Genomic DNA, 13,078 nt, shown 5'->3' with positions numbered 1-13,078 from the left:
AGGGAACTTAAAAGATCATCTAGTTCCACCCCTCTCCACTGCCATGGGCAGGGACACCTTCCTTCCCTTGCCTTTGTGTGCACCCTGTGGCACCACTTGTCACCTTGGAAACTCTGCTTCCTAAATAGACACCTAAGAGATCCAAGTTCAAGTCCTCTCTCTGCACAATTCAGGCCCAAAGTTCTGACATTTTGACGAGCTACACTGTCAGATTGTGCATATGTATGTGTGCACACATCAGTCCATGTTCCAACCCTCTTCTGTCATGTGACCCTCCCCACTCTCCTCCTCATCCTAAGAAAACAAATAGACTCATGCAAAATTTCTGTTTCTTAGAAATACCCCTTAAAAAAATTCTAGACTTGTACTCATTCAAAGAAGTAAAGCGTAATAGAAAATTCTCTTGTGGAGCCATGGTCTTCTAATCCCCACTATCCAGATCTTAACTCTAAGAAAATCTTTTTGCCCCCATATTCTGTTAGAAATTTTTGCTGTATGTTACTACCTCCACAAGCACAGAAAGAAAACAATATTTAATTCAAATCATGCACATGGAAAAAAACCTAATTATTCTTCCCCCCCCCCCAAAAAAAAGGTAAAACTGCATAATAATTTGATTATTCAACCATAATATGAATAACAGACAAAAATAAAACAGGACATGCAGTTAAATCTTATTTTAATTTACTTTTTGATAGACCTATTTTCTATCTGTTACCAATATATTGTACTGAAGATGTCAGTGTTGATCAGCTTCCAATCATCAATTGCACTTATTGAAATAGCCTTCTGCTAAGAATGTGATTTTCTGCCTTTGCTGAAGTACACTATTGATTTGTGGAAAAAAATGAAAAATTAAAAGTGAGTCCTGCTTGTGGGCTGCTTCTTCTCCAAGAAAGAAATTTTATTTTTGATATAAGAAAATAAATAAACATTTTACAAGGTGTTTCTCGCATACATATTGTCTTCTGACAAAAATAAAATTCCCATACAAATATGCTATTATCACGCTCAAGCAATGACCAAAAAAAGCTTTTCTCTAAGAATTGTGACATATGGCTTGAAAGCTTAAATAGCATGGACCTGAGTTGTCTTGGTTATTTTGAAAGTCCTATAGAGCTGAACAAGTAGTGTTATGATCGATTTATACAGAAATATTTCAAATACCTTAAGACAAGGAGAAAGAGACAAAATTGTTAAAGCATTCTTTTAGTCAGTGTAACAAGACTATATAGAGAAGAAAACATTTTCTTAGTGAATACTCTGGCACTGCTTAATAAAGATTTTCAAGGTTATTGGAAAAATCTTTGACCATACACACTTTGAGCAATGCATACTAAATCTGTTTTTAAAGCTGACGAATGAGCCCCACTGTGTCAGGAGTGGAATGTGTCCACTCATCCTGCCTCTGTCATCTTGGAGGAAGCCTGAGAGCAAAGATTTCTCTGAAGGGAGCCCCTCAGGACTAACGAAGATCCAGGCTGCAACTTTTTTTCCTCCCATAGCAACATGCAGACAGCAGGAGAGTTTACAAGATACCCTCTTTATGGAAATATGATTAATGACAAAGAAAGTTTGACATTCTCATGTATAGATATCTGCATTTCTATCTCCTGCTATATATATTATGTGAAATATTTAAATTACTATTATCCAAATAACTTCCCAATGACTTGCATATTTAAATTCAAAATTACCACAGAGTACCTTTTTAACCATTAGGAATATTTTGCAAAAAAACCCAAATCCATCCCCATTCTCTCTTCCCCAACCACAAATAAAATATATTTTGATAATAATTCTCTGTAGGTGAAGAGCTTTTCCAGTTACAGAGGAATTCAGGCAGAGCATAGTTACTTAGTGGATTGGTGGCTGTATTACATAGCATAAAACATATCAAAGAAATAATAAAGCAACCCATTAGAAAGTCTTTGACTACATCAAAGATAGCAAAAAAAGAGGACGACATCGTTACCAGACTAATGAGGTAACTTTATCACATTATATTGAAGGTTTTTTCCCCCCAATCTAAAGCTGAGTTTATAAAAGTGGAATTAGTCCCATTTTGAAAATGGTTTGTATGTTAATGTAGGTGAAAATGGAATGCAGGTCTACTAACTAAATGCTTTCTATACGTAGAACATAAGGCAATTGTCTTGATATCCTCTAATTATTATTACTGCAAATTCTAAAACTGCTTAAGTTTTGCTCATGGGGAAATAAGAATCTTACCTGCAAGGACTTCCAGAAAACAACTGGTTAAACACAGTTCAATTTTATGAGGAGAAAAATATTGAAAGATAGTACTGACCAGTTTTACATACCTATATATTTTTAAATAAAAAGGATTCATACTGAAGCAGTTTCAACAAGTACCATGAAACAAAATTCCCAAACATTATAAATGCTTAACATGTTATTACATCCTCATTGGTCCCACACTAGAAAAAATATACAAGCACCAAACAATCAACGGTTGTTTAAGAGCATAATATGGTACTAGTAAAAATAATGCAGCACAGCAACAAGTTCATTGGAGTGCTCCTTTAACACACGACATACCAGATGTACAGCTGTTTATCTTGGGGAGAAAAAAAACAAAAACAAAACAAATAAAAGAGGGCAGAAGGACTTTTTGAAAGGATCTTCTCCTTGGTATTTAATAATATGCAAAATATCAAAGGACTCTTGCATGAAATCAGGAAAAGCACTATGTCGTTTTTCATGGTATTTATAAAAGCTAAGCAGACACACGATGGGATGCTAGCAGGCAGCTTGCATGAGACATAAGGCTTTATATTCCCACTAGGAACGTACCTTCTCTGCTTTTGCTTTCCTGGCGTTATGCACAAACCTGCGTCCCAGCTTCTTGGCATACCAGATAGAGGCAAACATTGTAGTGATGAAGATTTCAGTCTGAATATGCAGCACACACACACACACAAAAAATCCAAGCCAAAAAACCGAAACCAAAAAAACTTCCCCCACAACTGAGGTACAGATCTAATGCTGGTTAAGGTCTCAACTATTCTGTTGCTTTGTCAGGTCCTCTCATGCTGTCTTCTGAAAAAAAAACAAACCACCCAGTGTGGCCAGTCTGCAGGTGTATTTACATACTGCCAGCAGGAAGTCCAGGGTGAGGCATCTTTGCATCCAGCTCACATCCAGTCTGCTAAGTGCCTGTCTGCAGTTCTTTAGCACTGTCACCACAAACTACATATGTGTCAGTATGAAAGGAAGCTGCAGTAAACTACTGTAGCAGACAGCTCACCTCCTCTTCTCCTGTTCTGAAATTTAACTCTTTGGTTCTCTTTGATTTGGCAGCATGCAACAGAAGCAGCAGCAGTTCAAATATGAGATACACAGAACTGCAGGAAAGCAAAGGGGTACAGAAGTGCCAAAAATAGAAATGTGTATTAACTGTTAAGGTGAAGGAACAGGTGGGGTTTTTTGTGTTTCAGTGCAATAAAGATATGAAAGGAAAATTGATTTTACTTTGTTCTCGTGGTTTGGGATCTATTCAGAGGTATTTTTGTTACCTAGTTTCAGTTCGCAACAGACAGGCATCATAGCTGCTCACTTCACTTGCTGATGTCATACATGCTTTGCTGAAGGATTTAAGACTCAGTCAAGGGCTTCTCTTTTTCTTTGATAATGGCTTCATGAAATAGAAACCTGATAGATTTTTTTTTCAAATTTCAAACTTCTGTCCTACCAAAGCATGCTTTTCCCTCTTCCTTTAATTGCAAGCTATTCTGCTTTAGGAGTCGAGAAGTACCTTTGAACACCAATTTTTGCAGCAAAACAGCAATGTATTGTTTTCCTTTTGTCATGTACTTCAGCTTTAACCCCTGCACTTCTCTTCAGTTATAATCTCTAAACAATAAGCAGAAACATACTCTTTTGCCTCCATATATATGACTAACCAGATGTTCCACCCAGTCAGACGCAGTATCAAAGCTGTAAACTTACAGGGTTTACACCTATGTATTGTATTATATAGTACTTGTATTATAGGACAAATCCTGCCCAATTCCCTCCCACCTACAACTGGAGATACCAACATGCGGGAGAACTGCTGCTGTCCTGTGCTCAGGACTGGATTTTGGGGTGCACACATGCAAGAATAATTTCTGCTCTACTGTTCTGTGGCAAGGAGCAAACCAAAATTAATAGATTCACAGCAAAGGAAATACAGTCATAGCAATTTAGTATGGGGCTCTTGAGTCCAAGGAAACACTTCCCCCCGCTCCCAGGATTTTCAGAGAATGGTTGAAACTATTTCCTCCAGGGTACTTGAAATCAAAAGGGAAAATATTCCACTCCCACTTATAACTTGCATAGAACATCCAAGTTACTGTAGCTGGATGGCATTGCCCAAGCTTTGAGCCTTAAGACACATACTGCTCAATTCTGTTAAGATTATAAAGAGTTCAAAGAACTCTTCAACACCTTTTAAAATGGCAAGTTGGTTAACTAAATTGAAATTCTTAGACAGTGAGAGTTCTTTGCCAAGGTAACTCCAAGGTGTGTGTTTGGTTTTTACTTGACATCTAAAAACTTCTGACAAAATATTTGATAACTGGTGATATTTCTGGGAAGAAAATAGTTTCCAACTACTTCCAGTTCAGATATTTAGTTAGTCCTGGCAGTCAGAAAGTTTTAAGACCACAAGATACAGTAAAATCATGTCTCATCTGGAGTATGATTGCTACCTGTCCACAACACCACTCCAACTTTCTGAACTCCAGGATTATAGTAAAATGGATTCTCCAAGATGAGAAAACCTTTATTATGCCATGCAGCAGCCTCACAACACTATTCACACTTGTGAGATAACCGTGTCATATCATAGAGGGAAGGGAAGATTAGAGGGTAGAAAGATGACCTGAAAAAATTAGGAAGAAAATAGAGATCTTGTTTCTAGCTGGGATATCACTGTAAGGAAAATCATGGGGAAAAAAAGTACAGAGAAGAAGAAGCAACATCATTACACAACTTAAACAACACTATAAATGTTAAAGGAACAGGAAAAGAATCTTACATATTATATGCATAAACAGTAGAACACTTCTCCCACTCTGCTCTCATGTTTTTATGAAGAGAATAAGTATGATTTGAAATCATTGCACTACAACCAAAAAAGGGTAAATTCTCCCAAGCAACTATTTATATAGCCTTATGTATATTCAGAAGCTGAGAAAATTGAAGGAAACACTCATTAAAAAATAAAACCTCATTTTTATGACTTTTAGCATCAACATTAGGAGCTTTACTGAACTATTTATTCAGGAAAAATAGGGAGTAATAAAAAGCCACAATTCATCCCACTTAAAGGAAAAAAATAGAATACATTGTTCATTTAAGAAATAATGACAAAGCAATAGGGAGGTAATTTTCTCCACCCACTGAAAATGTTAGATCAGAAAGAATAAATCTTGCCAAATACCTAATTCTGATTCTAATCAGAAATGCAGTTTAACTATTTGCATGCATTTGCAGATCTGTCCAAACCCCCAAGTACAGCAATGTCCAGACTATGAGCCATTTCCTTACAGCTCCATCACACAGCAGTCTGCCATACATTGCCAATAGCAGGTTTATTAGCTCTGTACTCGTACCGAGGGACTTTATGATTATGAATATTTTACTGTAACCATAACGAAGGCTGCACTTTACAGAAATGCTACAAGCAGAGCTGCTTTAGAAGAATTGGAACTCCCAGCTGCTGTCTGCTCACAGGACTAATATATACTTTAGCTTGCTCACTGAAGTGCTACATTACAAGGACAGAGAGATGCATGCCACTGAGCAATAATATTATCACAGACAGGAGATAATCAGTTTAGAGCAGATTTTACAAGGAGCTTCTTTCTGCAGACGAATGGGTGGTTTTCAGTAAACCAAACCACATCTAAACCATACATTAAATGCCAAATTCTTGTGCCTCTATGAGAAGAATTGGTGTTACCACAAGTGGACACACGGGTATAAGCATAAAGCCACTATGCTGTTGAATCCTATTATTTTTGTGACATGGCTCCCCAACATCGCAAGCTACAGCAGTTGATGCTCAGTACTGAAACAGATGGTTGTTTCCAACACCTTGCCAACCGTTTGTATGCACTGAGCATCACCAGTATTTCTGAGTTTGCCTCCTTTTTCAATTTTAATATTGCAGTTTCACTTGAGCAGCACATGGGAAGAAGTGCAGCTTAGCTTTAGACAAGGTATTAATTTTCTCTTGTTAAGGGATAACTTCTCACAGCACACACATGGGGAGTCAACCTCCCCCTCACACACCTGTGGTGAAGATAGATGTTAGCTGTAGATTATGTTTGTCTCCTACCTCTGTCTGAATATATACACACAGTAGTCATAAAACGTGATGACAGGGCCATTTAAAATACAAATACGTTCAGTCATAAATAATGTCTTCCTTGTAAAAATGGGAAGACGGATGGAAATTAGTCATTCAAGGCTTGCAGAACTCTGTTTGCAGTGAAATGGACAGGAGATGGAACAAGTTAAAAATGAAATACTTAAGATATAAAACAATCATTTTGCTTCAAGGTTTATTTGTTAACGTTCAACACAGTACAGGAATAGAGCTGCTGATGAGAAACTAAGGTATCTAGCTTTGTTTTTATTACTACTAGGCAACAACTGATATTGATTTGACTGACTGTACAAGCAACCATTTCCCATCCCCAGCACAATTAATTACCTTACACGGTTGCATGATGTCAAGACATACTATTTAATGACCAGAATACTAAGAAGGACAGGAACCTAAATGTCTGCTATTCCATGGAGAAGATGTAAATTTTAGGCACTCAGACCTTACAATAGTTCAAGTAGATGGAAGTCCCAATGTTTTTTAAGGACCTGATTTTTCATTCTTTCTTCTAAACAAAGGCAAATGGACTAATGTTCCTCCTCCTAATGCAACAGGCAGTATTTTTATAGGAAACACATAGCCACTCTTACAAAAGGGGTAGTTACCCTAGTCAGCACCATCAAAAGGTGTTCAGACTTCTCTTCTGGCCAGGGCAGAACCCACTCTGTTACAGATACAATACAGGTGAAAGCTTATCATAGAATATAATCACTGAAGTGGAAAAGATTATTGAGTCCAACCATTAATCCACCGCTGCTCAATCCCTCTAAACCATGTCCATACGCACCACATCTACATGAGTTGTAACTGCCTCCAGGGATGGTGACTCAACCACTTCCTTGGACAGCCTGTTCCAATGCTTGACAATGGTTTCCATGAAGAATTTTTTTTCTAATATTCAACCAGACATCCCCTGGTGCAACTTGAGGTCCCCACCTGGCTACAACCTCCTTTCAGGTAGCTGTAGAGAGAGACAAGGTTCCCCTGAAACTCCTTTTTTTTCAGGCTAAACAAACACAGCTCCCTCATCAGACTTGTGCTCCAGACCCTTCCCCTTCTCCATTCCCCTTCTCTGGACATGCTCCAGCACCCCAATGTCTTTCTTGTTGTTAGGGACCCAAAACGAAACACAGGATTTGAGGTGTGGCCTCATCAGTGCCAAGTATGTAAATTTCTACTTATGATATTCATAAAAGTTGTTTCATAAAAGATTTTTTTTTTAATAATAAAAATTTTAAAATTTCACCACTTGGCCCTGAATTTTAAAGATGAAACCTGGCTTGCTTAAAAGCTAAAGGCTTCCTTGGAACATCTAAGTCAATGGCAGGAATAGAGTGAAATGGTTCTGAGAACAGTCACTTATCCTGACGAAGAAATGTTGCAGAGAAGGGAATTTCAGGGGAAAAAAAGAAGCAGAAGATGAAGAAAGATGGGATAAAAATGGACAAAAAAAAAGTGAAAATGAAGTGCTGCATATTAAGGATGACAGAAGTTCATGCTCTTCTCTTCCAATTTAAATTTTTCTATTCCCTTAATATTTCTTGTGCCAAATCTTTTCTCTTTAGAAATTATGCTTTCAGAAACCCAGATGTGACATTACAAGTTTGCCGCAGGTCTAATTTCCCCTTAAAACAGAAGATACTGCATGCATATGTACATCTCCTCTGTCACCTTTCCTGATGTATGGCAGAACCGTCTTCTAGCAGAGTGCATGAAGAATTTCATAAACAATGTCACAGGACTTCAATGCAGTAAAGAAATTAAATGCAAGCATTTTCTCCTGTGGATTTCCCTAAAGTGTGAGGTCCCAAACATTGTGTGCCTGCACTCTGCCATGCAATTATCACTGCTATTTTTTCTACTCTTCTGTTATTTGATAGGGTAGATGGCACTCAACCTGCTATCTGTGGTGCAACAGGTCAAGAGACAAGAGGATGAGGTGGTATGCTACACAACTGCACAAAATAGAGCTTTAACTGTGAAAGGACAGGAAATGGAAATGAAATAAGTGCTATGCTAAACACTGAGACTCAGCACATCTCTGCACACAGGGATATACTCTAGCACTTTACAGTATAATGGCTTAACAGACAATGTTTTAAATTTAGGCAGTTCTTTTTCCTCTTTTATTTGTTAAGTCTTGGAATGGAGAAAAACCTAATTACAGCACTTAATTTTGATTTTAAAAATTGATTTTCCACTCTAGTTTCTGCTGGTGCATAGGAAACTCCAGCGAGTCACAGCAGTAATATAACAACCATTAGCAGCCTTAAAAAAATAAATAAAAGTTTGAAAAATGCCACTTTATTCCCTATTTGTCCTTAGTTCAGCACAAATTGCTTCCTACCTTACCTTTCTGATAGAAATTTTTAAATTTCTTCCTGCTATGCTAAGATATCACAATCAAAACTGTGTATAAAATCCTCAGATGTGCCATTACGCTGCTCAGACTCGTATCAAATCAGCACAGTGTATGTAGCACAGTTATGCATTTGCATGGCAAGTACTCCCACGGGAAATAATATAAACTACAAAATTTATCCTTGGGGACGGAAAAAAAGAAGAAACTACTGACTGCAAGCAGTGCTTATGTGTCATCAGTACATTTTGCAAGGGACTTGCCAAATACAATCCTGAACAAAACTGAATTCAGTGTGGAAACACTTAGAGCTCTGTGTATATTCCTCCCATCCTGTAGTATTTAAGCACATTTTTTTTCTTTGCACTAATAAATAACCCTGTGTGATGGTGGACTCTTATCTTTATTTCAGAAAGGGGTAAAGTTAAGCCACAAAGTGACTTGGTAACATACATACAGGAGAAATCAAAGAATCTGCACACTGACTGGGAGCCCAAAATCTCCTCCATCCCAGGATGTGGTCACTAGGTTTGCCATGGCCAAAGCCAGGCAGAGGTGGTATGCACTCTCTATAACTCAGTCCAATGCCAGTCACAGCACTCCTGCCCAGATCCAGGGAGAAATAGGACTGGTAACGTCTATTTACCGACCCACAAGGACCACTGAGATATACACTTTCCATATGATCTTTTTTTTAGGAACAGCAAGTGAGGTAGCCTTTAATAAGCTGTTCATCTTATTGCTAATCACAAAAAAATCCCCCAAAACAGTTCCAAGTACAAGCCTGGGAATATACATCATCCTATCTTAAACATTATTTTATTCCTTGCTGATGACAAGCTGTCTTTTCTTTCAAAGACATCCTTAAACCTCACTTTTGCTTTATCAGCCCCAAGAGCAAAATTAAAAAGTCAGTTTAAGCAGAATCACTGCAAGTTATAGGCAATGTATCAGTGAATCACATGGACTCCTTTAACTCAGCATCATTTAACATTTTGAGGCGAGTGTACCTAACCCTTGTCTTTGTCCAAGCTTTCCAGAAAACTCTCATGTACATGAAGGTGGGTTGCACTGAATTATGAAACATTAAAGAAGCACAAGTGATGAGGTCTAACAGGATAGCTATAAACTAACCTCATGCCACCATCTCCTTACAGGCAGACGCACGTATACCTGTGTAGGTTGAGACCACTCAGTGGCACATTTCTGAACGGCAGCAGAGTCCACATGCACACCATGCACACCGTTCTTAGACAGCTCAGAGGCTGGACTGCCTTTTCTCCCTCTCCCAAGCCTTTACCAAAGCAGCAGTTCCTCACTCTTAGCTGGGACTGTCTCTAGCCATATTCTGCAGTTGGCTGGATCATACCCGAGATAAGTAGTCCCTCCCCTCCAGAGGCTCCTGCTTGTCTTTTTAATGCTTGTAAGGGAACAACTCACGTGTGCAGAACCAATGCAACAGATAATGGCTTCTGCCAGTTTTCATTTCAGTTCTTGCTCTTTATCCCTGTCCTCAGCTTTTCTAGGCTGTGATCCTCACAGCTCATGGGAAGAGATCCTATAGTTCAACAGTTCAATATCACTTGGGAAGTTAAATCATGTCAGAGGCAAATTGTTAAGGACAACATTGCTGAACACTTTAGATGTTGAACACAGGTTTAATAAAGCAATGCATTCCTGATAAAAAGAAAAAGAGAAGAAACATGAAGGAAAAGGATGTACTTAATTCCTCCAAATATAAGATGTTCTACTACTAAGTACGATAGGAAGACAAGAAGTCTTTATCCAGGATTGCCTGCAATTCTTGCTTTCTATGGACAGAGACAAGGAAGACCTCTCCTTCCTTTTCAAACTGACTCACCACATTTCTGTTGCTCAAGCAAAGCAAAGAGAGGACAGCAGACCTTAATTCTACTAAAATTCTTCTGCATGAGATTAATTACTCTTTGCAAGCCAGCTGCTAAGTCTTGAACAGAAAAGAGTCATGCTCTACTGCACTGGGACAGTCTAAAGACAAGAGTATTAACAAATGTGAAGGATTGTGATAGAAAACATTACAGAAAGCAGAACATCTACCCCCACACTGGTTGATATAGAATCATAGACAATTCTGCTGAAAGGTCTGTTAGAGTCCATACCAAACCTGATTACACAAATGCTTCATTGTAATGTGACACATGAAAAGGTCCATTTCAGCAGTAACAGTCATAAAGTGTGGTGTTATACCCATTTTGACCAAAAGAGAAAGGAACTGTAAAGGAATATGAGGTCAAGGACAAGAAGTTATTCTTCTTACACCCATGAGAAGATCTTCAGAAGTAGAAAAAAATATCTAACAAATATTAAAATCTAAAATATGGATTTATCTAACCTATTTCAGCTAATTAATCAATTATATGTTAACAAAGGATAAGACAAAATTTGTCACACAATGTTTTCTTAATCAATACCACTCGAGTGCAAGCCCAGTTCATTTTACTCCCATCCCTTGGGAGAAACATGAGAAACACAGTTGTGGAGGGAATTTTTTTGTTGCAGGGGATTTTGGTGCTTCAAAAACCAGGGGAAGAATTGAGGCTGCATACAGCTAGTGAGATATACTTTGACAACAGATGGACTAGAGTTGATAAAAAAGAAATGCAGAAAATTTATGATAGCTTTTTAGGACAACAATAAAAAATAGCATCTTTCCAAACACTTTGAAGTTTTAAAATTTAATCTAAGTGTTTCAAGAAAACAGAAACTTTTTGAGTTCTCTAACCAGTAGAAAATTGAGAAAATGTTCCTTGAAATTGTCAAAATATTTATCTTTCTTTTTCATCAAAAATTAGAACATTTCATCCTTCTGCAGGGCTGTCAATACTGCTGTCTAAATTACATTTATATTTCTTTTCCCTTGGGATCCCAGTCAACAGATATTTTTAAAATTTCTGTTCTGCACAACTCAGTGAAAATACTTGCATTTGATTCATAGATCCAGCACCCTCGAAGATTCTCCCACACCTTTCTGCAAGTTGAATTTTGCCTAGCCAGGTATATTGATTGTCTTCTCAACTGTCATACAGACAACATGGAGATGCTAGAATGAACTCATGAACTTATAGAAAAGATCATTAGGAGAGAAAGCACCACAAAAGCAAGCAATTCACTGCTTTGCATTTTTCAAGCATGCTGGGAATCACCATATTTCATGCCTAGACCTCCCAGAAGCATAATCAAAGCTGAATGAAGGACTGTTTCTCCACAGGTAAATGCAGAAAAGATTTAATATACCCAGATTTGCACAACATGTCTCTACCCTCCACAGGGTAATGCCCCAGAAAAAGTATCTCCAAGGACTCAAGTTATTTTTCTATGGCTCTAGGGGAGTCAGCTCTACACTGAACTGAACTCTCTAAAATGCTTCCTGCTTCCAGCCAGAGAATTAAATAATGAGCAATGTGCCAAAATCCCATTCCCAGCATTGGAGAGGAGCTCTGATCTTAAGAGAAACAATCTGTTCTCTCCATGTTCCCCCTCTTTGCCTTTCAAAGTCTTGAAAGATTCAGTGAAGGTAAAAGTCATCAAAGGGCCTGGACTTCTAAGTAGTGCCTTATCCTAGCAGGCTCAGGCTCCCAGATACTGCTGGTTGTCAAAACCTATCAGTCTTATTATTAAAGACAGCTGTTGGTCTAGGTGATTGCAAGCACCAGCTCTGATCCAGATTAGATCCTTAATACACCAAACTCCATATGCAGTGGATAATAAGGCAAGTGCTCCCAGTTGCCTGCCTACCTGGCACTAAGCTGCCTAACATTCCCATACTCATTTTACTCAGTTAAGACCTTAACACTGCCAAAACTGTTATTTTGTTAAAATACCCTCTGACATGCCTATTTCCTGCTTTCAGGCCCATCCTTTCAAGAACATAATAGGCATTTATGCCTTTGTAGTTCCTTAAAAATAACAGATTAAGTACTACTCACTTATTGAGTACTCTGCCTACAGTAATGCTGTAGAAGACAACAAAAAGATGGTAGATTGCAAATGCATTACACAAATGTCTTGGTAATTTGATGTGATTTAAAGATGAGATAAGCAGACAGCCTAATCTTTCAGTCTCAGATGGTCTCAGTCTGAAGAGGACTGAAGGAATATACCACTTGATTATTTCATCTGTTATAACAGTAAATGACCATTAAAGGTCAGGACAGAACATCATAACGCAAATGTGTTATATGAATGCATAACCTTGGTATTCTTCAAGGCAACATCTCCACAGCAATACGTGAGTATTCCCACCTATGGGATTTTCATCAGGAGAAGTGTGTGGAAGAGCA

General features: G+C 38.0%; 1 protein-coding gene across 29 annotated transcripts in view; it reads right to left on the bottom strand.

Annotated features, from left to right (window-relative positions):
- DLG2 (discs large MAGUK scaffold protein 2) overlaps window positions 1–13,078 on the bottom strand; it is a 998,134-nt gene that overhangs the window by 492,149 nt on the left and 492,907 nt on the right. The window contains exon 1 of one of the 29 annotated variants that reach the window (XM_064644968.1): window positions 2,818–3,222. The exons of 27 other annotated variants lie outside the window; for them this stretch is intronic. In XM_064644968.1, the coding sequence (XP_064501038.1) occupies window positions 2,818–2,895 (78 nt within the window). In that variant the 5' untranslated portion in view covers window positions 2,896–3,222. Of the gene's footprint in view, window positions 1–2,817; window positions 3,223–13,078 lie in introns of those variants that run through there. One more of the 29 variants, XM_064644970.1, reaches the window with a different exon arrangement.

Source organism: Pseudopipra pipra, chromosome 2 (genome assembly GCF_036250125.1).
Source record: "Pseudopipra pipra isolate bDixPip1 chromosome 2, bDixPip1.hap1, whole genome shotgun sequence".
Lineage (NCBI taxonomy): Eukaryota > Metazoa > Chordata > Aves > Passeriformes > Pipridae > Pseudopipra > Pseudopipra pipra.
Note: the sequence above shows the minus strand (reverse complement) of the source record. Positions and strands in the feature narration are given on the sequence as shown.